The 26313-nt window shown below is 43.6% G+C and overlaps 1 protein-coding gene across 6 annotated transcripts in view; it reads left to right on the top strand.

Moving 5' to 3' along the window:
• The window catches only part of ITPRID2 (ITPR interacting domain containing 2), an 87877-nt gene that overhangs the window by 14806 nt on the left and 46758 nt on the right, over positions 1–26313 (top strand). For 5 of the 6 annotated variants that reach the window (XM_048485971.1, XM_048485970.1, XM_048485973.1 and 2 more), the window contains exons 3-8: positions 5226–5275; positions 6222–6278; positions 11530–11569; positions 13526–13624; positions 15321–15529; positions 17166–17872. In XM_048485971.1, coding sequence (XP_048341928.1) covers positions 5226–5275; positions 6222–6278; positions 11530–11569; positions 13526–13624; positions 15321–15529; positions 17166–17872 — 1162 coding nt within the window. Of the gene's footprint in view, positions 1–5225; positions 5276–5792; positions 5845–6221; positions 6279–11529; positions 11570–13525; positions 13625–15320; positions 15530–17165; positions 17873–26313 lie in introns of all 6 variants that reach the window. The other variant, XM_048485972.1, reaches the window with a different exon arrangement.

Below are 26313 nucleotides of genomic sequence, written 5' to 3'. Positions count from 1 at the left end.
TGAGGTCTGCTGTGTCAGCTAGTAAAAGTTTACAGTGGACTATGTCAAATGTCATGCCCGAATCATGTTGTGGAACAAGATGCTGTTAGATCTGTCCCAAGAGACGCTGAGCACTGTGCATCTAAAGTCGCGTTCAAGGGACTATTTTGATAGAGCGGTAGGGGAATAATTATCTTAAGTAATAAAGAATTTCTGGCCCGTGGCTTTGTAAACTCTAATTTTGCTTTTCAATCGTTTTCTTGTTATATTTAACACTAAAAGAAGACATTCTCTTTCTTCCCTAGTTCAGCTATATCATTTAATGTAGTTTATTTAAAGCAGCTCTGTATTTGACTTGAGTGCAAGGGCAGGCCCCTCTGGGATTAGTTAGGATCCATCAAATTAAGACTGGAAACCATGGTTTCTATGTGGCTTGATGAACCGCAGCCAGGCAACACCCACAGATCACTGGATGTTGTGTTATTGTTGCACTGTAACAACTGGATTTTCATGGTGTGGACGAAAGAACCTAGATACAAACGCCTGTTGGAATGCAACGATACTGCAACATCCAAGTGTAGACACTGCCTTAATCTTAAGCAAGGTTTCCTGTGGCATGCACATGCAGATATCCTGGCTTCCTCCCAGGTGATATTGTTGCATTCACCTGAGCTACATAGATGCTCAGTTAGAGTGAAGGTGGTGAGTCCACTATTTGTGGAGGCCAGCCTGGTTGTCTGTGAGCTGAATTCTGGGTTTGCAGACTAACCATGGTTTTATGTTACGGCTGAACTGCATCCAAGTACCCCTTTGGGCAGAGTATTCAATAAGCAGCTGCCATTGAAGATGGAGAAGTCTCTGTTGTCTCCATGATTGGTCCTGCCATCCTGGGAGGTAAGGCCTAGAACTTTACTTAGCGACAGGGACTAATATATTAAGGGGGACAGAGAGGAAGAATCTAAGTAGGGTGGAACTATCTATCCACTAAGCAGCCTACTCCCAGTCTAAGGAGCCTTCCTCCAGCTAAAGACATTCTTCTGTTAAAGGGGATCCTGTAATTGGGGGAGGACTTCAGACTTGAGGCAGAAGCTTCAATAAAGAAGCTTTGCTCAATGTAGCGGTAGGGTAGAGGCCAGATCCACTCCAGTGTATGTTGAAAATGCTGTAATTGGCATTCAGAATGTAACAGCTGAAAAGCAGGATCTAAATATAGTAAGGAAATAAAGAGGATCAGAGGTCTCCCTCCTGAAAGCAAGCTTCCCAGTTAGCAGTAAAATGCACCTCTATAAACAGGTGAGAAACAAGTTGCTTCAAGTTGCTTCTGCTGTAAAACAGCTTTATTTGCCAGTGTTTCCTGTTGAATCCCAAGAGCCTTCTACACAGGCTGTGTTTTCTCTCTTCAGGTTTTCAGCGTAGCAGATATTTTCTAGTTGTCTGTCTGTGCCTAGAAATGCAAGCCACTTGCCAGAGCTGCTCTGCTGGTTAATGGGCTTCTGAGAGGGAAAGTTTAGCTCTTTAAGAAGAGTACCGACATCTGGTGATCAGTTACCATTTTGCTACTGGCCGACATGGGCATTATTGGCACCAGTTTAGGAGGGTATGGGAAACAAAAGACAGGCTTTCTGAAGAGGCCACTAAGTAAGCTGAGGAGAAAAGAGCTGTTGAAAGTCTGTGGTATAAACAATAAGGGCTGTTGTTTTCAACCTGAGCTTTAAGAAGGCCATTACTTGAAAAAGTTTTTTTTTCTGAAACTTTGCTCGTTGACCTGAAAATTCATTGGGATTGCATCAGACTCTGATTGCCAGAGACTTGTTTGCCATCTGGCACTGGTTCCATATTGAAACTTTCTCACTCCTTTCCATTGGTTGTTCATGTCCAGAATGGGTGTTGCAAAGTGTGTGTTGTTGTTTTGTGGTGTAACATAGTTACTAACTTGTCACTGGGAAACATGCAAGGCTATCAGGGAATGGTCTGCGTTTGGATCTAAGGACAGGTCACATTCTGTGGTATTAAGAAAAAGGACTCTTAAATCCTTGGGCTCCTGCATTCCTTCTTGAGAACTGTTTGAAAATTGTTCCTCAACTAATCAGGTTTTCATTTGTCCAGACTGGACAAAGTGGCCAAATATAGGTGTGCTCCCTTGCATGTGGACTAGGATTTCTGACAGTGGTTGAATCTTTGATGGGAATCATGATTTATTAACAAAGTTTATGGAAGTTTTCGATTCCTGATCAGGAAGGGGAAATACACCACCCAAAATGTTTCCAGGGCTCCTCTCGGTAATGACAAGCTATGAGTATGTGTGAATACAACCATGGACGTGTAACAGGATTTGACTTTGAAAATGGAGCAAACACAGCTTTGCCATTACCAAGGAAGTTTGTCCCAGATTCTCCAGATTGTCATATTGAAAACTTTCAGGCTTCCAATGCACAGAAAGGTTTTTTAAGTGTTTTGTTTGCCAGTTTTCCATCCATAGTTCTTGGAGGACAGAAGGTGTGTGATTTGTTGCTCTGCTTTCTTTTAAATGTCAGTTGTGAAGTTTTTGCTGGTATAGGATTTACCTAACAAGGGTTGGATCCAGCCAACTTGTCTACTAGTAAAAAGGCAGAAGTCCCCTTTAATCAAAAAAATGTATGCTGGAGATGTTGGGACCAATATGTTCCAAAGCAATTGAAGCAGGGGCTGCAATAACAATAATAATAGTTTGGATTTATACCCCACCTTTCTCTCCTGTAAGGAGACTCAAGGTGGCTTACAAACTGCTTTCTCTTCCTCCCCCCGCAACAGAAACCTTGTGAGGTAGGTGGGGCTGAGAGAGTTCCAAAGAACTTGAGTAGCCCAAGGTCACCCAGCAGAAATGTAGGAGTGTGGAAACACATCTGGTTCACCAGATAAGCCTCTGCCACTCAGGTGAAAGGAGTGGGGAATCAAACTCAGATTAGAATCCTTCTCTTAACCACTCACCATGCTGGGGTATAGTGGAGTAAGATTGAGTGACAAAGATAGCTAGATCCAACCTCAGGTCTGTTTGCAAGGAATAGCACTTTAAAATTGCATGAAAAACTCTGAAGTGCTGAATGGTTGAATATTTTCAAACGATGTCCAAAGGCTTGAAAGCTGGCAGGAACCAGAAAAGACAATGAAGTGTCATTGGGTGTAAGGTTGGAAGTAGGAAGTCTGTCTGTTCCTGATTCTTGAACTGAAGGCTTCAGGTTGTCTAAAGTCATCTGGTATTCAGATGTTAAGTGCCTTGTACATATTTTGTCTTACCCTATCTAGTATATCAGGTCCTTTTTTTACAGTGACCATGTTGATTACCTGTAACACAGGGAGCCCCTGAAGAAAATCAACCAAGTTCTTTCCTGGTAGCCAGAACTAAGAATCTTCCATAGAGTAGCCCCGCAGCTTAGTAGATGCAACACAGAGGAGCAGTGTTGTCTCAAACGAGTACTTTGTTACTTTCTGTGGGACTGCCACATTACAGAATAAGGAACTATTTACAGTAGGGGCAATGAGATGGTCTGTCCAGTGTTGATGACAATCTTACTGTTTACCTCAGATTCATGTTGTTCAGCGCTAACAACTGTGATATGGAAACCATACAGACAGTCGGAGTTGATCTGTATAAGACCCCTATTGTACATTGTGGAAGCTGGTTTGGTTTGGCTGCTGTAGTGACATCTGTTGATAGTAACTGTACAGATCTGATGTGGTTACTTCACATGCCAGGTTGCCCTGCCCCTACGGATCAGTGTCTTTGGCACAGAAAGTAATCCTGTTGCTTGTCTAACCCAGGAATCTGCATGGCCGGTACTGTTGGCACATTACCATACACAGTTGCTCCCGCAATGCTTGAATAGCATACAAAATCATTCTTCGTTCTCCTTCTCTCTTTCTACCTACAGTTTACTTAAAGAACTTGAAGTGGCTGGATTGCCCTGGGTGATTTCAAGTGCCTTGTGTAAGCGTTATTGAAAGCCAGCTAATGGTGGAGACCTACCCAGTTTCCTTTGATAGCCTGTCTCCCTGGGTGGGTTAAAAGCAACTCGATACCTATGCAAAATGGTTTTCTGCCCTTGTAGGGGAGGGTTGCCAGTTTTCAACCTGCTACAGCAAGTTGGTGTGCAGCTATTTGCATATGGCAGTGCTTCATCTCCCAGATGCTAGAAGCTTCACCTGCGGATTCCTGTTCACCACAGCTGCTGTTGAAAAGCACGAGAGCTTCTTTTGGGCTTCTGTTCTGCTCCATTTCAACCTTGTCCCAGGGCTGAAATTGGCAGTCTGGGCTGTGCTGCACCTGATAGCCTGGGGGGACAAAACTGGGTCAGTTCTAACCCTCCCCAGTTCACTTTCCCAGATCTCTGTTATATAAGCCAGGTCGGGCCCCTCACCCAAAATCAAATCCAGCATTCAAAAGCAGCAGCACCAGGCCAGTGGGCAGAACAACTGAGTCACCTCCCTGCCTCCCTTTGGATGGGTAGCAGAGCAGAAGGACATCCAGTGCGCCTTCTGAAAACCATTCTCCTCTGACCCCCAGTGCCATAAGGCCCCCTGCCCATAAGCACTGGGATGGCCCCAGCCTCCCTGCCCTTCCCCTCACCAGTCACATCCCCCCCCCGCCCTCTATTAATCTTCTAGGCCCGCTACTATGCCCTTGGGAGTGGGCCCTCCGCCTGTCACTCGGAGGGAGAGCAATGGAAAGACCCCATGAATGGACTCTCACTCTAATTTGGGGTCTTCTGACCAGGACATCCTCCCACCATAGTGAATGCCAATGAAATATAATGCTGCAGGGATTTTTTTTAACCAGTTAATAGCAAAGAGGATAGTGGACATCTTTTTCTTTTGAAGGAGCAACTCATCAGTTGTCGGACGCTTTTTTTCTTCGTGTGTGTGGTGCTATCGAGTTGCAGCTGACTTACCGTAATTCCGCAGGGTTTTCAAGGCAAGAGACTAACAGAGGCAGTTTGCCATTGCGTAGCTCACACGCCTCTCTTTCTCCAAGCTTGGTTTGGTAGCCGGTTCTTACCAACCAATGTGCCTGTTTTATTTATTTATTTTGCAGGGTTATGATTTTGACTGTGCCGCAGCTTGCTTTATGGGTTGTTTTTCGATCTTCTCCCATGTGGGTTCAGGAAGAGTGGGGGTTGCAGATATGACAATGTGCTGCTTTAAGGAAGGATGTGAAGAAGCAACTTTTGGAGACAGTCATGTATTTCTTTTAATCTCTTCCTTGGTTTCAGAACGCCGCTGGGAGCCTCTCTGGATGAGCAGAGCAACTTCACTTTGAAGGGTAAGGATCTTATGGTTAAGCAGTGTATGAAGGTGAGGGGGGAAGGGCAAGGAGATTGTAAGCCCCTTTGAGTCTCCTACAGGAGAGAAAGGGGGGATATAAATCCAAACTCCTCCTCCTCCTCCTCCTCTCTCTGTCTTTCTCTGTCTGTCTTTTTTGAGGAGGTATTACTTGAAAACAATAGTGCAGTCAGTTAGACTGGCTGCTGGTGAAAGTTGCTGAGAGCACCTTGTTTTCTTTGAAGGGGTTCGACAGGGAGTTTTAATTGTTCAGGGAAAGGAGTGAGGTTGTGTGGCGTGTGGGAAAGAAGTTTGTCAAGCGTGTACGTGGAGAAGTAGGTCAGCTTTTTTTGGTACAGTCTTTCTCGGGTTGCTGTGACTGAACTTGCCACGCCTGAAAAGTTACCACCTGAACCAACCAGACTGCAAAAGTTCAAAGTACAACAAGAATCTACAGGTAGTGACAAGGTATATAAGAAGCGGTCGCTGGAGCGCCCTTTTTATTTCCCAATGCACAGAGCCGAGAAGGGATGTCTGATCCTTGGTGTCCTGCGGGTTTGGAGCTCCCCGGTAAGGTTTCCAAAGTGTGTCTTAAGATGCAGTCTTCGCATTTTTGTTTGTAAGCAGTGCATGCTACCGACCGGTGCTCTGCTCATGATTTATGACAAGCCAGTTTTCCCTAGCAGGGAAGTTTTGAAAGAGTAACTGTGGAAATCACCGGCATCCCTTCCTGTCTTTTAATCAAGGCATTCTGAAGAGTAACATCTGTCCACTTGAGGCTCTCTGCAAGGCATTGTTGAGAGCTAATTGGGTCTCTAACTTAAAAAGAAATGGAGAGGGAAGCATTTTTAAATAGTTTTTTAGTGTCTGGTTTATTGCAGTCCTGATTACTGACGTGTAGGCATTGATGCTCAATGCTAAACTTTACATCCTTTTTTTTATTAAAGGCATGCTGGTGAGAAATGGAGGAAGTTTTGAAGATGACTTATCCCTGGGAGCCGAAGGTAGGTGTGGCCATTAGCATGTGATTGATCTTCTACTTCAAAGCTGCCTACTGTCTGAATGGAAGACCGTTCTTAGACGAGTGGGACTTGGTTGGTTGGTAATGGGGTCAGAGGCGGGAGGCAAAGCTCAGAGTTCGAAATCAGACTTCTGCGTCCGGTACAGGGTGATTCAGTGAAGCACAGCAGTTTTATGGAACTCGCGTTTTGTTGCTGTTTTGAAAAAAGACCGATTCTTGTTTCTACATGAAAAAAAAATCTGAGCTGGTTTTTAAACGTCAGTTGTGTTATAAAAACAGTTGAGACGTCTCTATCTGGGGCTTAATTTGGAAGAGAGTTCTGCTATGGAGCTGGCTTTGTTGCTAGGGATCAGCCATGGAATATGTGAAGTAAGAGTGCCTTTGAGCGGGTACGGAGTACTTTCTGTTTGTTCTGAAGCTGCCACAGCCAGCCTCCACATGTCCAGAACTTCAAGCAAATGGCATGAAAATGAGAAGTGCCAACCTTGAGTCTTGGCATCTCTCACTCTGGAGATTAAGCATTGTTCCTGGTGGGCCACAAATATGTAATGACAATCCAAAGGGCTAATAAAAAGTATATAGTGTTTGAATTACCTCATTACATGAATACATGAAGCTGCCCTTATACAGATTCATACTGGTTTGCCCAGATCAATCTTGTCTACTCAGACTGGCTGTGCGTTCCAGGGTCTCAGGCTGAAAAAGAAGAGTTTGTATTTATACCCTGCCTTTATGTCCTGTAAGGAGACTCAAGGTGTAGTGGCTAAGTGCAGCGGGGTCTAATCTGAAGAACTGGGTTTGATTCCCCGCTCTTCCACATGAGTGGCAGAGTCTTATCTCGTGAACTGGATTGGTTCCCTGCTCCTCTACATGAAGCCTGCCGGGTGACGTTGGGCTAGTCACAGTTTTCTCAGAACACTCTCAGCCCCACCTACCTCACAAGGTGTCTGTTATGAGGAGAGGAAGGGAAAGGAAGAAGAAGAAGAAGAAGAAGAGTTTGGATTTATATCCCCCCTTTCTCTCCTGTAGGAGACTCAAAGGGGCTTACAATCTCCTTGCCCTTCCCCCCTCACAACAAACACCCTGTGAGGTAGGTGGGGCTGAGAGAGCTCCGAGAAGCTGTGACTAGCCCAAGGTCACCCAGCTGGCGTGTGTGGGAGTGCACAGGCTAATCTGAATTCCCCAGATAAGCCTCCACAGCTCAGGCGGCAGAGCGGAGAATCAAACCCGGTTCCTCCAGATTAGATACACGAGCTCTTAACCTCCTACGCCACTGCTGCTGTTTGTAAGCTGCTTTGAGACTCCTTACAGGAGAGAAAGGTGGAGTATAAATCCAGACTCTTCTTCTTTAATACAGCTATACTCTGTGTCGCGTTATATTTACAGCCTGTATGATCAATATGCTATTTCTGATCCAGTCCTCCTACAGTTTATATGGTTAGGATATTTTATAGCGAGATTATCCAGCACATGACAGACATATAAAAATTTCATGTATTCTGTACAAAAAAGGTTGTCTATTGTCTTCATAGTTCATCTGAGCTTCGAAGCAGGGAGCATCTCCGCCAATTGCCATTATCTTGTTATACTCCTTCTCAAATTCTTGGGCCAGCATGAAATTGATATAGGAGAATGGAAAGTACCTAGACAACTGCCCTGTACTGGATAAACGCCATGGGGTCTGCTATTCTTTACCTGGAATGGTTTTCAAGTGATCCTAGAGCTTTCAGCTATTGCTGGCTTAAGCAAAAGCAGGTATAGCCAGAGATGTTTGCAATCGATAGAAGATTGTCAATAAGGACGGGGTGTAAGGCAAGATAATGATAATCTATATATATAAAAAGCAAACAGTGACTTTGTTAGTCACTCCCTAACGCAGAAATGGCTGGACGGATCGCCCCCCAATTTTCACATGACGTTCCTCCCTGTTGCGGGCAGGTAATCGGACCTTCAAATCACCGAAAGTCCATACCTGAGCCAGGTAAAATGTCTTTTTCCTGGCGCACCAGGCCATGAAGCTGACTCTGTTTAACTGTCACCCTTAGAATGTCTGTGCAGCCTGTCTGTCTGTGGCCTGAGGGCTTAGAATGTTCGCGCAGATGGGCAGAGAGGAGCAGTGAAAACAGTACATAGACAATACTGTTAGATAATACGAGTGGAAGTGAAACACATACACACTTTGCCATGTGAGACGTCAGGTGGGGTTCTCCCCTACACACACATGCAGGTAACTTTCACTCTCTGCGCCTCAGCCACTGCTACCACATAACACACATACTTTCATACACATCCAGCTCATCCTCACACACCTCACTCTGCCCTCCCTCACATCCAACCACCACTTACCCACTTCCTCACCCATATTTGCCACAGCTCTCTTTTACTAAAAGCGAGCTGGAGTTTGCCTTTTTCTTCTAAGAAAATCCACGGGGTGGGGGTGAACCAACACTACCAGCTCCGCTTCTTTTGCACGTGGCCCTTTAAGAACCCAGGGAGCTGGCCTCGATCTGAGCGCCTCACCACCCTGCCTCTGCTGCCTGACTGGGATAGCCTGCTTGCCCCAGTTCTGCCTTACCCAAGCCAGGACTGTGTGTGTCAACCAACCTCGTGGACAGCGGGATTCGCACTCTGGACAGTTCCTTGTGGAATGGAAAGGGTTACATTATACTAAAAAAACAAGACACTACCATATAACAATGTGAATTGAAAAGGGAAAGAGGGATTCCATTTGACCACCCCAAAAGGCTATGCTGCGGATCATTGGACCTGCAAGGACATCTGTGTGGGTTGCGGACTGTGATGAGAAGGACAATTGCCACAGCAACGGGTGGCCGGCCCTGCTAGTAATAATATAATAATAAGATAATTGGACAGGTTACTCCTGGTTGATCAACCTAACCCATTTATCTTGGGTTCTAAGATGTTTGTGATAACAGGAACAGAGGCTGCTGTTCTTGGTCTTTCTTGGGATACTAAAATATTTTGGAGGAAATGCCATCTCTTGTATGTTTTGTCAGCTGTTGTTGACATCTTGTTTAGTTGTGCCTCCAAGGCAGCAGGATCAGGGCTTTGATTAGAGGTGCCATAATTAATGCTAAAAACATTCAGAATAGCAGCAGAGAAGGAAAGCTATTTACTAACATCTGTGTTGCTCTAAACACACATAGCAGACATATTGCTTTTCCTTTTACAAAATTGTATGAAATCAGTAATACATGGGGTAAAACAATTTTCCTGTAACAAGCTTTCAATTTAGGTTGATAAAATTTACTTTATCTGTTCAACTGTATCCATTTATGAGTAAAAATGAATGTTGTACCAGTTGAAAACATAGTGCATTGTGTGTTACGGTGCCCATTGTATGAAGGGAATTGCAACAACTCCTCAGTCTCTTTATAAAGATTGGTCTACAGCGGGTATTAATTTGCTGTCATTTATCAGGGTATGTATCAAAAGTAGCATTTTTTTTGCAAAGAGTATTTAAAAAATCGAACCAAGATTGAGACAGCTTACCATTTGTGTAGGTGATCGTATAGGTGTCGGGTTTTATTGTGAAATGCGTTTTGTTAATCTTCTCCTCCCTTACCAGGTGCAGTCGGTGTCTTGCTGTAATTGCCTGTAGTTAAAGTGACTTGACTGTGAAATAAATGTGTTGAAGCGGCATTCACAAAGGAGCCTAGGAGATGAGGATTACATTTAATGCCAGAATATGGAGAGGAATTTATGGCTTGCCTTGAAGTCTGCCAAGACTGACTTACAAGACCTGCTTTCTGAAATTGCTTTAAACCAGTGATTTCTGAATATTCAATATATGCTTTCTATTGCGAAGTCAGACCTGTAGAATAAGAAGTTTGGTCATGAATTGTTTACCTTGCAGGGTAGCATGACTTTTATTGTTGGTAGTGATGAATTTGGTACATTTTTTGTCCCTGTCCCTCTGTTGTTTACTTAATTAGCATGTTCATTCATCACTTTTCTCCTGCAAGTTAACCGATCAGTTTACTGTGTTCATAGATACAATTTAAATAAAATAAAGAGAACATAACCAGCTATAACTCAATCCAGTAGTCCAGTTCATTTAAGGCCACGAGCCACTTGCCTTTTCTCCTTCGGCTCACACCCAAGGATTCGTGCCTCTGTCCTTGCCCAAATTGGTCTGTATCAGACATATCGGGTTCAAGGTTTACTTAAAAAGAGGGTTCCCATTATGGTCTAATCCTGGATCTGTATTGATCCTCAGTCAGGCTAAATTTTATGAGTTTTCCTGAAGCAACTTTTTGGCCCCTTCCACACATGCAGAATAATGCACTTTCAGTCCAGTTTCACAACTGATTGCAAGTGGATTTTGCAATTCTGCACAGCTGCAAAGTGGATTGAAAGTGCATTATTCTGCATGTGTGGAAGGGGCCTTTGAGAAGTCACCATAACGGAAGTTGGCACTGAATACATGCCCCATGAACAGCAGTAGTGCCATCGTTCATCAAGTCTTTGAAAAGCTAGTTCCCTCTGCCCTGCCTCAGTTGGCTCTTCAGATATCAGAGGAACACAGAGACACTTTTCAAAGGGTAGGAGGCAGGGGTGACAGTTGTGCCGGGTATATTCTAAACCGTACACACTGTTAATATTCAGATCAACTTTGATCCTTGATACGGTAGGCTCAGCATTATGTTAGTCCTTGGGATTGGCTGGCCATTCCAGTTGCTCAGTCTTATCTCACAAATAAGGGAGGAGATGGTTGTCTTTTCACAGAGAATTGTGGGAGGACAGTCTCCTCCTCATGTCTCCTGACTCTTTGTCCTTGTACATCAGTGTCCCTCAACTTGACCCTAGAAACGTTTCCTGTGCAAGCTTCCTGTGTGTTCTTAATCCTCATCCAGTATGTTTGGGAGGGGTGATGGATCAATGGTAGAGTCTTTGTTTGGCATGCAGAAGGCCCCGGGTTCGATCCCTGGTATCTCTAGTCAAAAGGACCAAGCAATAGGTAATGTAGAAGACCTCTACCTGAGATTTTGGAGAGTTGCTGTCTCTCTAAATAGACACTGTCTGATTCAGTATAAGGCAGCTTCACGTGTGCTAATATATGAAGTTGGCTGCATGTACCGTATGAGTTTACAGCGCCAGTGTACAGGCTGAAAGGAACTGTACTGTTTATTATTGGACCAAGTAGTTGCTATTTGTTCGTGGTTATTTATATTACAGTGCAGGAAATTTATATGTATTGTTTCCCTTTTCAGCTAATCAGCTACACCAAGGTGGTGAACAAATGGAGATCTGGTAAATAATCTCATTCCTGGCTTGGGGGTAATGGCTGGCATTCTCTGCAAAACATTAATTTCTCTAAAATGTAGCTATTGGGAGCAGTATTCCGTAGGTTTAGAAAAAATGTTTGGGGGAAGTGTTTTTAACAATGTCCAAGCAAACCGAAAAGACTTGTGTCAGATCCCCACAGACTTATAGGCCCTCATTGACATTTGTCATTTTTTTAAAGTGCATTTTTATCTTGCCTTTCCTCCATGGAGCTTGGAGTACGTGGTTCTCCTGTTTAACTTTGTCCTCAAAGGAAGTAAGGCTGACCCAGAATGACTGGATCAGTGTAACCCAGTGATTCCCAAAGTGGGCGCCACCGCCCCCTGGTGGGTGCTGCAGCGATTCAGGGGGGCGGTGATGGCCACAGGGAGAAACATTAATACATATATATTTCTGTTTAATTGCTATTAAAATTAAAAAAAATTAATTTCCAGGGGGCGCTAAGTAATATTTTTTTTCTGGAAATGGGGCGGTAGGCCAAATAAGTTTGGGAACCACTGGTGTAACCCAACATGCTTTACAACAGAATGGATGTTTGAACCCAAAGCCTTCCTCCTGGGCTTTCAGTATGAGTCTCTGGACACATTCAGGACTTCATGCTGTGGTCCAGCAGCTGGTTCTGCTGGGTGAGGCCTAGAAGTCCAGGCTCTAAGGGTGCCCTCCTTGCTGCTGTCATGTGACTCACTGGAGGTGGTGAAAGTGTTCCATTTGTGGTCTGAGACCTGAACTACAGAAATCAGACCCTGGAAGGAAACTGTGCCAAAAATATAGAACAGAGTCATTTCCATATTCATTAGATATGGGAAGACATTTGGGGCAGTTCCCTGGAAGTGAAACAAAACCCCAGAGCCAGCATCGTGTAGTGGTTAAGAGCAGGTGTGCTCTAATTTGGAGAACTGGGCTTGATTTCCTGCTCTGCCACTTGAGCTGTGGAGGCTTATCTGGTGAACTAGATTAGCTTGTGCACGCCAAGACATGCCAGCTGGGTGACCTTGGGCTAGTAAAAAATATCTAATGAGCCAGAGACAGCATCTAATTTATAGAAGGGAAAAAAACCTGTCTGACTCTAGTGCGAACTTTAAAACTCTGTCTTTAATTAAAATAATTAAAATGTTTATATAACAGAACTACAACTCTTAATCAACAACAAAGTATACATATTATAAATAACAACAACAGAACAATGAATAAAACCCACAAAGGGGATCCCAAACACAATAATATCAAGTCTCTGTAATAAAGGTATCACTTTGAAAGAGATCCACTAATGGTGTGGATGTGAAGGATAGCAACTGTCTGATGCCTGTAAATACTCAACTTCCATGGATGAGCTTCATGTTCTTATAGATGAACGTACCAAACATCAGGATGTTGATGGAGAAATCCTTGGCTGGTGGTCAATAGAAGGTGGGAGTATTGATCCGGGGAAAAAACCAATACTTTCGACTGTTATGTCTTCTTCAGCCACTTTAGGCACAATCATTAAATACAAATATATAAATATAGTTGTATATTTAGGAACCAGAATAATCTTGGGCTAGTCACAGTTCTTTGGAGCTCTCTCAGCCCCACCTACCTCACAGGGTGTTTGTTGTGAGGGGGGAAGGGAAAGGAGTATGTAAGCCCCTTTGAGTCTCCTTACAAGAGAGAAAGGGGGGATATACATCCAACTCTTCTTCTTCTTCTCAGCAGAGAAAATACCAGAGGAGAGAAGATGCAAGAGAATAGAGGGTTTGGGAGGACTCCTACTTCCTTTTATGTGGATGGACTGAGTACTCCAAGGGCATGTTTTAGTCAAGAGTGTTGACCTTGTTCATGTGACAGTGGTGAACCCTTAAGGAAATGGAAATAAGATAATCTTGAACCCCTTAGGAAGAAAAGAAACTTATTGCCTTACTACTCTTGATTCTTTTGCATGTTCAGTAACGGTATGTTGGCAAAGGACAAGAGACTTCAGTTTCATCAGAAGGGCCGAAGCATGAACTCTACTGGCTCTGGGAAAAGCAGCGCAACGGTTTCAAGGTAAGCAGAGAATTAATATCCTGGACACATGAAACAGATCAATTATATGTCTTGTTCTCTCTTCAGCATGGTATAATGGTTAAGAGCAGGTGGACTCTTATCTGGTGAACTGGATTTGTTTCCCCGCTCCTACACCCAAAGCCTGGTGGGTGACCTTGGGCTAGTCGCAGGCCTTTGGAACTCTCTGAACCCCACCGACTTCACAAGGTATCTGTTGTGGGGAGAGGGAGGGAAAGGAGTTTGTAAGCCCCTTTGAGTCTCCTTGCAGGAGAGAAAAGGGCTGTGTATAAATTCAAACTCTTCTTCTTTCTAGGATACCCTTCCTGGTTTAACATCAATCAGTGTCCTGAATAGCTCTTTATTGTTTGATAACATCCCATTTGGGGTATAGATACAAATTCGTACCTCCCAGAGTTGTGGTTCAAGCTAGACATCGTGGAGGGCAGCCCTGTTAATCATTCATCGTCCCGCCCACTTTGAGGCTAAAGCTGACTGACTGGGTGGAACTGATTTTGATATTAGGAAGGGACACCTGCGTGAAGGGAATACACATGAACCTGCCTTCTGTTGAATCAGGCTCTTGGTCCATCACAGCCTGTATTGCTCCTCAGACTGGTACTCTCCAGGGTCTCAGGTTGAGGTCTTTTGCATCACCCACTGTTAGATCCTTTAAAATGGGGATTCCAGGGACCTTCTGCATGCCAAGGAGATGGCCAGCCTCTGAGCCACAGCTCTTCCCCCATATCCTCTCCTGCTTCTTTCTCCCCAGTTTCCCATGCTTTTTCTGTCATCCTGGATCAATTAGATCCCCACTTTTCCGCTACTTGTCCTTTTTGATGTTACAATCTGACCACGATCCATTCACCCCTCCTAGAAGTCAACAGGAAACATGGCTGTCCCTTTGGGTTGGTTTCAAGGCTCCAAATGGGCTTGGAAACTGGATTTACCAGCCTTATTAGCTGCTCTGCTGTTCTTTCTCTTTTCCCTACCTAGGTCAGTGTTGGGAGGTGGGACACAGTTGGACTGTCCCCTTCTTTTTCTGATGGCTCTCTCACCAAAAGTTTTCTCTTTTGTTTTGCCTCTTGTTTTCAGAAGAGTTTGATGAACAAGGACTTTTTTTGAGGTCTTAAAACACACAGCACGTTAAAGGTTCCCCCAGACTTTGCACACTGTCTTGAGAAACTGTCCTGCAGTCGATTGTCTGGACATCTACTTCCAATGAGGACAGATATTGTGACATAATAAAGCACAATGCTTCAGTCTCAGTTAGAGGAGAGCTGGTCGGTGAACTGGGGGAATCCTTTGTTCAGGCTTTTATTTAGCTTTGAATGTGCTGAGTGGCTGAGTAGGCCATGATCTTGATTCAGTGTAAGGCAGCTTTATGAGTTAACTGATTTATATCCACTGACTGAAGGCAGATATAAGCATGGAATTTGCTTTGAATTTTTTTCCCTTAAAATCCACACAACTTCAGTCTGAAACTCTACATGGGAAGTAAGTTGTGGTATCACATCCTGGCTCTAAACATCTTTCCTTGAAAGTCTTATTTACTTTCTAAATAAGCAAACTTAAGATCTCAGTCTTAAACTCTGAACTGAAAGTTTGGAGGAAAACTCAGAAGAGTACCTATCCACACCAAATGAGTTATTTCCTAGAGGGAGAGATGAAAATTCTTGTGTATTTTTTTTTTGTCTAGTGTGTCTGAACTACTGGAACTGTACGAGGAGGATCCTGAAGAGGTTCTGTACAATCTTGGGTTTGGCCGTGATGAACCAGATATTGCTTCGAAAATCCCACCAAGGTTTTTTAATACAGCATCATTTGCCAGAGGAATAGATATAAAAGTGTTTCTGAGCGCCCAGTTGCAACGCATGGAAGTAGAAAATCCAAATTTTGCCTTGACAAGTAAGTAATACAGTTAGCAGTTAAAGCATAGTAAGGAGCTGTGTTGCTTTAGAGGTTTGCGCCCACGTTCTGGGAAAATACAGTCTTGGTTTTGTTCTTGTTCTCGAGAAGCAAAAATGCAGAGTTCCATCCTTGTGTCTGTGATGCATTAAAGACAGAGCTATTGTGAGGATGAAATGAGAAAGAGGAGAATGATGTAAGCTACTTTTGATCTCCACTGGGGAGAAAGGCAGGGTATAAATGGAACGTGTCCAGAGGAGGGCAACCAAAACGGTAAAAGGTCTGGAATCCATGCCCTACCAAGAGAGATGTAGGGAGCTGGGGATGTTTACTCTGGAGAAGCAAAGGTTAAGAGGGACATGATAGCTATGTTTAAATATTTTAAAGGATGTCATGTCGTAGAGGGAGCAAGCTTGTTTTCTGCTGCCTCAGAGACTAGGACATGGAGTAATGGATTCAAGGTGCAGGAAAAGAGATTCCACCTAAACATTAGGAAGAACTTTCTGACTGTCAGGGCTGTTCAACAGTGGAATATGCTGCCTTGGAAAGTGGTGGATTCTCCTTCTTTGAAGGTTTTTAAACAGAGGCTGGATGAACATATGTTGGGAGTGCTTTGTGTGTTCCTGCATGGCAGGGAGTTGATGGCCCTTGTGGTGTCTTCCAACTCTATGATTCTCTGATTCCTAAATGAAATAGATAAATAAGATGATTTCATGGGGAATAAATGAATTAAAAGGGAGAAGAGCTGTCTTGATAGAGATGAAGGGGCTGGACTCAATGGAGAAGGGGATGAAAGGAAGAGAACGTAAGGATTTGTGTGGGCAAAGGGTGTAGAAGCTCTCTGCCCGCTTTTTACCTACATCACAAAAAATTCCTTCTGCTTCTATACCTTTGAAATTCTTAGGCACATAATTGGAAATATACCTTGTATGTTAGAGCCATCTTCTTAGTTATTTCCTCCCAGAAACAATCTTTTCCAGCTACATGGAGTTGGAGTTGCAGGACCCATGTGTAGTAACAGCTGTGTAGATTGGGAGGTTGTAGGAGGAGGTGGGCAACGTGACTCGTAGCTTCTTCCAAGAGTGGAGCTCCTGGTGTATGAGGATGAATGATTTCTCCCTGGTGTTCCCTGTGTACCATGTAGCTTTTACTCTATGTGGCTCCCACAACCTGAGGAGAAAATTTCCTGGACTTGAAAAAGATCTGGGGGAAACAGGAAGGCTGGGAAGATTTACAGTCTCTCCATGATCCATTGCCTGGATCCAATGTATAGTTTCTTTCCAAAGATGGTTCCTCAGCACCAGTGGAGTTTAGTAGGTGTGAGTGTTGACGGTAGTGATCGAAAAAGAAATGGAAGTATGAAATCTGTCTGGCAGTCACTTTGAGAAAACAGATTTCCTTTGAAGAGGGACTCTTTTCCTTTAAAGTTCAGACTTGTGTTTTAACAAAATGTCTGAAACTCGAAGCTATCAATGTGTTTCAGCCAAGTTTTCTTGGTGTGAGAAACTGAACTCTTCTCTGCTTTTGTGTGGTTGCTCTTTCACCTTTGCCAGTTCCAAATCATTTGTAGCTTCATGGCTGAATTTTACAATGCCATCCATTGTTCGGTTTGTCATCTGTTTTGTCTCCCTGCCAGGTCGCTTTCGTCAAATTGAAGTTCTCACTACTGTGGCCAATGCATTCTCTTCCTTATATTCGCAAGTTTCTGGCACCCCGTTGCAGAAAATTGGGAGCATGAATTCAACGGCTTCCAGCAAAGAGCCAGCCAACCCGCCGCCTCTAACCCGAAGCAACACTGCGAGCCGTTTGATGAAGACCTTATCTAAACTCAACCTCTGTGGGAACCAGCAGGCAGGTGAAGCGGGCAGCTGTTCTACGCCTTCGCCGGTTGAAAAGGGGAAAGCTGAAAACGGACAGTTTGAGGACTGTGACACTAAAAACGAACCCAAAACACCAAAGCACTTCAAAACAACTTTGCTGGCTACAGTAAAAGAGGAGGTACCTGGTAATCAGCCAAGCACTGTGGATGTTCTTCATGCTTCTGAACTTTCTTCTGACTCTAACGTTGCACAAGGATTGCAAAGCGACCACATGCCTTCTGAAGCTGAGCAAAATAAGGACTCCTTTGGTCATTCAGATAGACCTAGGGAGCAAGCTGGTATTACAAGCTCGTCCAGGATGGAGAGCGAAATGCCTGCCTTGGGCACTTGTGGTCTTGAGGGCAACTCTGAGCTGCCTGTGCTTCCTACATCACCACCGGATAAGGAACCCTGCATTCTGATAGCAAACCCATCCATTGTCAGTCTCATGCTACAGCAGAAGGACTCTTTTGAGATGGAAGAGGTAAGTGGAAAACTGCACATTTCAATATTCGTGTTCTCCATCATGTTGTACCTTAACATCAGAACTGGCATGTTAGACTTCATAGGCCAACTAAGTGAAGTTTTGTTTCTCTGTATTTATTGAAACATTTGTAAACCACCTTTCTCCCATGCCACAGTGGGACCCACGGCAGGTAATAACAGTAATTAGTTTTATTGTTGTGTTGCTTTGCTAACAAATCCAACACATACAGTTCCATAGCTGTAATGTTTTGTTCTTTTCTGAAACCCTTTTAATGTAACATCTTTAAAGGTACCTCTCTGTTGGGTTCTGAGGAGACATGTGTTATGCTGCCCCCCTTGCCTACCGTAATGTTTGTTTTTTTTTACATAATTTCACTGCCACAAAAGGCCCTTATAGACTTCCTAGTTATACCCAAAGAGCAGGATGCTTTAGCTGTATTTGATAGAATTACAGTATGGTCAATGTGTGGGTGTGGCTTTGAGATAAAAGGGAATCCTTCAGACTAAATAAGACAGCTGTTCTCTTAAATATGCACGGAGCTTATGTAGAAGTATAACAGCATAGTAGTTTCTGTAAAGCTCTTGTGTAACACTCCCACTCTCAAAAACAAGTTAAGGGAAGCATTAGCAGTGACCTTGGCTGAAGTTAAGGTTAATCAGGATTCTTCTTTAAGCTCATGTGTCAAATCAAGATTTGAAGTTGCTTTAAGTTCCTGATTGTTGTCCTGGTTAGCCTTGACTTCATCTAATGTCAGTGTTTGATTTAATACTTAATTGTAGCTTTGTTGGTGGTGAGAATTCCCAACTGATAGGAGGTCTGGGGATGAGGACAGTGTCCCACAGTTCAGCCAATGGTATATTAAATGGGTCCAGGGGAAAGGCCTGTGGCCTTAGGTCACCATTGCCAGTCGACATAGAAGGTGTTGGTCTACATGTATCAGGGTCTCTGCCACTGGTTTGCCTTACCTTTCTCTAACCCTTTCCTCAGACTCCTCCTACTGCTTTCCTTCAACTGCAATGGCATCTCACTGTCTGTTCTCCCTACCCACTAACCCCACAAGCCAAGCTGGTTATTCTGCATGTTGGTTAACCACATTTTCTGGATATTACAGTGCCAGATAACAAGGCTTGTACTGTAATTGTTTAATGCAGACTTCCAGGGTCCTAAGGAAAGTTGTAAATGCTCCTGAGGATTAGTTATACCCTGTTTTCCCGAATATAAGACATCCCCGGAAAATAAGACGTAGTAGAGGTTTTGCTGAAGTGCTAAATATAAGGCATCCCCCAAAAGTAAGACGTAGCAAAGTTTTTGTTTGGAAGCATGCCTGATGAACAGAACACAGAAAAATAAGACATCCCCTGAAAATAAGACATAGCGCATCTTTGGGAGCAAAAATTAATATAAGACACTGTCTTATATTCGGGGAAACACGGTATGTGATTGGAATGTGAAAGGGAAGACTGTTTCTTCTCCCTTTCCTAAAATGTTGCAGCTAGGGGTGTATAAAAAAAGGGGAGAAATTCTTATCCAAGTAGATTGGAGCCAAACTTTTTTGGAATTCCTGAAAATTCCCTAAGTCCCATAATGTTATGTGGTTTTTTTCAGGGCTTTCTCCTCCCCCCCCCCCCAAATCTTTTAAAAATTGGCTCTGTTATAACCTATGGGATTTTTTCCCAGGACTCTGAGGGACTGTTTTTAAGGTAGAGGCTCCCTATTTTCAGCATAGTTTCTCTTTAGAAGAACCCCCAAGTTTGATAAAGATTGAATCAGGGGGTCCAATTTTATGGGCCCCTATTTTTCCTCCATTGTTTCCGATGGGAGATGGATGAGGCACCCTCTTTAGGGATCCATAAAATTGGACCTTGACCCAATCTTTACCGGACTTGGGGTTCTTCTAATGAGAGTCACCAGCAGTTATGTTGAAAATTTGGTGCTTCTATCTTTTAAAAAACCCACCCTTCCTCCAAGAAAGTGGGATTTAAACTTTAAAGACTTGCAATGTTGTATGAATTTGCCAATGGAAGCGCTTTTTCTTTTTAAATGTATCTCTTACCTTTCTATTGCTGTGGCTGGAGATAATAACATTATCCTGAAAAAAGTAACATTTTTAGCTTTTTGGATTTGGGCATGCTGGCTACAGCTTAAACCCCCATTTTTTCTTTTTGTCTTACTGAATGCTCACCCCTATATTACTGAATGCAAAGTACTTGTCCAAATGCTTATGGGTTATTACAGGTGGTGTTAATACTTTTTTATATTCTAAGCTACACTAGCCAATTAGGTGCATAAACACCCAGACCATAGTATTGCACTGATGAACAAAGTGTATATTAATTTATTTAACTCAAATTATTTATAGGCCCATCTTTTCTCTTAGGCAGCCTGGAATTCAAGAAAGATACAACTATTTTATATAACTGGTTGTCTGTCAATTATACTGAACTTATTTTAAACATCTACATTTTAGTAGTTAAAACACCTGTATTTTAGAAGCAAAAATAGCTAGAGGCTATTGTGCTTTGGTTGCACCATGAAAAGAGAACCCTCACTGGAAAATGACAGTAGTACTCGGAAAAGTTGAAGGCAGCAGGAACAGAGGAAGACCTAATGTGAGATGGATTAACTCTATAAAGGAAGCCAAGGCCCTCAGTTTGCAAGATCTGAGCAAGGCTGTTCAATATAGGAAGTTCTGGAGGTCATTAATTCTTAGGGTCACCTTGAGTTGGAAGTGACCCTCCATAAAACACGCGCACACAAACACTCTTTAGGTTTAGAATGTTAATCCATGCAAGTGAGAAATCCCTGGAAGTAGGGGTGGGTAGCGTGGTGGCCAAGTTTGCGGATTATACCAAATTATGTAGGGTGGTGAGAACCACAGAGGATTGCAAAGAGCTCCAAGTGGACCTTTATAAATTAGGTGAGAGGGCTAAGAAATGGCAAATGCAGTTCAATGTAGGTAAATGTAAAGTGATGCACATAGGGGCCAAAAATCCAAACTTCACATACACTCTACAGGGGTCAGTGCTATCAGTCACAGACCAGGAAAGGGATTTGGTTGTCTTAGTTCAGGGGTCGGGAACCCGCGGCTCGCGAGCCGCATGCGGCTCTTCCGCCGCTGTTCTGCGGCTCCATGAGCGGAGCCGCCGCCCCCCTCTTCGGCCGCCCTGCAGGAAGCAGGGCGGGCACATCTCCAGCCCGCACGCGGGCTTTGGCTCCTGCCCGCCCCGCTGCTTGCGGGGCAGGTGCTCTCCCGGCAGCCGGGCAGGCCGAGCCGCCGGGCCCCTCTTCGGCCGCCCTGCAGGTATCTCAAAAAGGATATCTAAGAGATAGAAAAAGTGCAGAGAAGGGCAATGAGGATGATTGAAGGATTGGAGCACCTTCCTTATGAGGAGAGGCTGCAGCGTTTGGGACTCTTTAGTTTGGAGAGGAGACGTCTGAGGGGGGATATGATTGAGGTCTATAAAATTATGCATGGGGTAGAAAATGTTGACAGAGAGAAATTTTTCTCTCTTTCTCACAATACTAGAACCAGGGGGCATTCATTGAAAATGCTGGGGGGAAGAATTAGGACTAATAAAAGGAAACATTTTTTCACGCAACGTGTGATTGGTGTTTGGAATATGCTGCCACAGGAGGTGGTGATGGCTACTAACCTGGATAGCTTTTAAAAAGGCTTGGACAGATTTATGGAGGAGAAGTCGATCTGTGGCTACCAATCTTGATCCTCCTTGATCTGAGACTGCAAATGCCTTAGCAGACCAGGTGCTCAGGAGCAGCAGTAGCAGCAGAAGGCCCTCGCTTTCACATCCTGCATGTGAGCTCCCAAAGGCACCTGATGGGCCACTGCAAGTAGCAGAGTGCTGGACTAGATGGACTCTGGTCTGATCCAGTAGGCTTGTTCTTATGTTCTTATCCCATAACCAAAACACAACCAAAAATAGGAATAATTCTTATTTTTTTTGTGGGTGATATATTCCAAAGGACATATTTTCAACAATAAGGAGCTATTAGTAATGTGACAGAAAGGCTGTTGGCCTATCACTTCCCTAGCTTTACTTTGGCGACCTTTTCCATTAGAAGAACTTGACAGAGATGTTAAAGCTGGATTGTTGTTGTTTTTTTCCCATGGCGCCCTGAGGCCTTTGAAATTTCTGCTCCTTTAGGAAGTCTGTTGCTGTCAAGATATCCATTGCGGGAGTGAGTCAGAGTAAAGTTTCCTTAGCTACTTTTTTTTTTTGGTCCTCTATTCTGTGATCCAATCAGGATTCTCTTCAGCTTGTGCCCGATGTTGATATTGGCTAAGGAAATGGGGTTGGGTGAAGGCTTGCAAAACAGCGGACAGAAATTCAGGATCCTGTGGCCAAAACAAGGGGCGGGTAACAGAAAGAACAAGTAACAGCCACAGGAGTGTCTCACCTGCAAATCCAGACCCATCAAATGACTCGTAAGGTAACATTTTATATAAATAGGATAGATTTATTTATTTTTTTTTGAAATCCAATATCTGTTGCTTAGATTTGTCTTCGTAGATGTCTGTGTTCTGTTTGAATTATGGAAATGTGTGTTTCATTTTATATCTTGACTCATGTTTTGACAACGGTAGGACAGATCTAAGAGCTTTGTAGAGCAGGTGAAGGCAAGGGTGTTAATGTATGGAATGGCTACAGGCAGCAGATATCTGCTTTGGGGGGTTTCTGTTAGATACTCGGTCCTTGTCTTAGGGAAGAGCTTAACCTCCACACAGGGGTTGTGGAGATGAATTTTTAAAAGATGAAGGCAAGATTTGTATACCATTCTGAGATTAGAAGGGGTGTGGATATGCGTGTTTCCATTTGTAAGGTTTGATTTATTCCTTTGCATAGGCTTCTCCCTCTCCTGTGACCTTTCCCCACCCAGTTATGATTCACTGTGATGTTTCTGAATCCCCTTGTGCCCTCCCTCCCTCCCTCCCTCCCTTTTCATCCCACATCTCTCTGGCAATTGCAGCATGATGAATTTAGGAGGACTCTATTTCAAATTCTTCTGAATCTCTGATGGAATTTGGAATTTGGGTCTAACCAACTTTGCTTTTTGTTTCAATTGGGATGGAGGGAATCAAATGCCTTCATATGTGCTTGGTTTTAATCCTAAGGAAGTTATCAGATTTGTTGTGTGTGTGTGTTTTGCTGAGTTCTGGTTGTTGTTGGTCAACAGGGAAGAATGATAAGATGTTTAAGGGTGGTTTTTGAAGAGGCGTTCATTTCCTGTATTCTTCGTGCACCTGTGCATCTAGTAAACTAAAGGCCATGGTCAGAATCGATGCCCAAAGAAAATTCTTCATTTCAACTTTCTGTGATCTGGCTTTCTTCTTCCCAGTTAAGCCTCCACTGGGATAATTTTTTTCCATCTCAGTGCACTATGTATGACTGAGTCATTTAAATCATTCCCAGTGCACAGACTCATTCTGCCCAAAGAGGAGGTTGCCTGTTGTATCTCTGCATGAGCTACTGAAGTGCCTTTTTTCTGGTCAGGAAACATGCTGAGAATAGTGACATGAGCCAAAAAAAATAGGTAAAATTAAAATAAACTTGCCTGTGCCATCAGCCCACAACTGCATGTGCCATCAGCCCACAACTTTCCATTTAGTTCTTGGTAGATGAAATAATAGCAAAGTCATCATGAGGCCAAAGCCATAAGCTTCCATCCCACCCTGATATCTTGAACATGGCAGTGGTAGATCAGGTATTGGGAAACTGGGGAATGTAGTTCTCCAGGTTGTCCAAGACCAAGCTAAAAGATGTAGTAGGCTCAATAGTAGAGTGTTGACTTGCATGGTGAGGACTCCAGGTTCAATTCCCAATGAAAAGGGTCCAGTAGTAAATGATGTAAATGCCTGAGACCCCTGGAGTGCTGCCGCCATTCAGAATAGATAATCCTGGTTGTGATAAGCTAGCAGTGCACTCCAAAACATGCTTAAGGTAAAGGTAGTCCCTGTAGAAGCACTGACTCATGGGGTAACATCACATCACAACATTTACTAGGCAGGCTTTGTTTAGGGGATGATGTGCCATTACTTTCCCCACTTGTCCACACTTTACCCCTAGTGATCCCGGTACTCCTTTTACTGACCTTGGAAGGCTGAGAGGCTGAGTCAACCTTGAGCTGGCTGTCTGAAACTGTCTTCTGTTGGGATCAAACTCAGATTGTGAGCAGAGCTTTGACTGCAGTGCTGCAGCTTATCTCTCTGTACTGTGGGATTCCCTGTGCTGCCAAGTCCATTGAAGTCAATGGGCTTGAAAAAGGGTAACTCTGCTTGGGATTGCACTACAAGGCTCTGACTCATGACCACTTCATGGGTTAGTCTCCTTGCACCCAGAATACTGCATACATCTTCTGAAACACAACGAGTTCTAATACAGACATATTTGCATTAATACACTGGATCGTTTCTGTTTGCTGCCTCTCTTTTTTAAAAGTCTAGTTTTTCAACATGAAGCCTGAAAATAGGAGGGGATGTGGCGTGGTAGTGGCGTGTCTGCTTGGCATTCAAAAGGTTTCAGGTGGAATCCTCAGCATCTCTTGTTTAAAGGCCCAGGTAGCAGGTGATGTGAAGGCCCTTTGCCTGACATCTGGGAGAGAGAGAGAGCGAGAGCTGCTGCCAGGTGGAGTAGACTGTACAGACCTTGACAGACACTTCTGTGGTCTGCTTCACGGTCTGCTTCATGTGACTTGTATATCTAGCTGTAAATGTTTAAGCAGTGTGTACAGCTGCCACACAAGAAGCAAATGGCCACACTGTGTTATCCCAACTGCTGTTAGATACTGGGCTAGCAGCATGAAGCTGCATGAGAGTTTAGACGCTGGGGCAGGCACAGAAACTAATTATATGTGTAATAAAGACCATGAATACAGATTTAGGGTTTGGTACTTAAATCTGTTGCATATCTTTCCACAGCAATACAAGTAGCTTCTCTTAACTTCTGAAGGAGGGAGGTTGTTGTTGCTACTGTTTGGATTTATACCCCACTTTCTCTCTTGTAAGGAGACTCAAAGGGGCTTACAAACTCCTTTCCTTTCCTCTACCCACAACAGATACCATGTGAGGTAGATGAAGCTGAGAATGTTCTGAGAGAACTGTGACTGGTCCAAGGTCTCCCAGCAGGAATGAGCAGGGAAACAAATCCGGTTCACCAGATAAGAGTCAACCACTCATGTGGAGGAGTGGGGAATCAAACCCAGTTCGCTATATTAGAGTCCACCTACTCTAATACACCATGCTGAGCAAGCAGGGGTGTTGTAGGGAGTGATAGTCTATGTCTTCATCCATAGAATTGATTCTTAAATACTACTTTCTGAGTGCCGATTTCTCCACAAGCCATGAAGTATTTCACATTTATATCCAGGGACCTGTAAAGTTTTTATCATTGCCATAATACCTTATCCAAATAATAAAATTTTATGAACCTCGAGACATCATGTACTTAAGTGAAGCAATGAGATTAATTAAACTCCCAAGGTTTATATTAAAACTGGTGCACTGGGTCAGCATTCCATTCTCTAGCTTTTGATTTAAGTTCAGCGTCAGAAATGACAGTAGGCTAACCGGTCTTGTATTTTTGATACAATTACAAGACGTGCTAATATTTTGTATTTTGTTTCCAGTGTTTTTATTCTTCCTTTCAAAAAGCATTTCCTAGCTGGCTTCCAACAAAAAAATACATCAGGAAAACCCTGTACGGGACACCTTAGTCAATTGCCGATAAAACTTTGTGGAACAGCAGAAGAGCTTTGGGGTCCAGAAGAAATGTTCCTTCAGACCAGATTGGCCTGGTATCCTAGACTTATTCCGCACATGCAGAATAATGCACTTTCAAACTGCTTTCAATGCTCTTTGAAGCTGTGCGGAATACCAAAATCCACTTGCAAACAGTTGTGAAAGTGGTTTGAAAACGCATTATTCTGCATGCTCGGAAGGGGCCCTGGGGGGGGGGGGTGTTGCCTTCCTCTAGGTCTAAAGCAAAGGTCACTGTGAAAGTGAGGAGTAGTTATGAAATTCCTGCATTGTTCAGGGGGTTGAACTAGATAACCCTTGAGATCCCTTCTAGTTTTATTTTTGTAACTTTAGTGGTTTATTGGATGTTCATGACTGATTTAAAATAACAAAGTCAGACTCCCGAGAGTCTTGACCTCTCATTTAGATGAATGAAGGGGCTGTAAGTCAGTTATGGATCACTTGCCATTGTGGTGTAGAAGACAGGGTTGTTTAGGGTTTGCAGGAGATTGGACTAGATGACCCCTGTCGTCCCTTCCAGAACGATGTTTCTGTGTTTCTAAGGTAGTTTAAAGCTCACACAAATAAAGATGATTTAATCTGAAGCACAGTAAAGTGGGTGCTGGTGACCTTTTCTGGGTATTCTGCAATTGCTGTGTAAAAAAACATGCCCTTTTTCTGGTAGCTG

This window comes from Sphaerodactylus townsendi, linkage group LG02, assembly GCF_021028975.2.
Source record: "Sphaerodactylus townsendi isolate TG3544 linkage group LG02, MPM_Stown_v2.3, whole genome shotgun sequence".
Lineage (NCBI taxonomy): Eukaryota > Metazoa > Chordata > Lepidosauria > Squamata > Sphaerodactylidae > Sphaerodactylus > Sphaerodactylus townsendi.
Note: the sequence above shows the minus strand (reverse complement) of the source record. Positions and strands in the feature narration are given on the sequence as shown.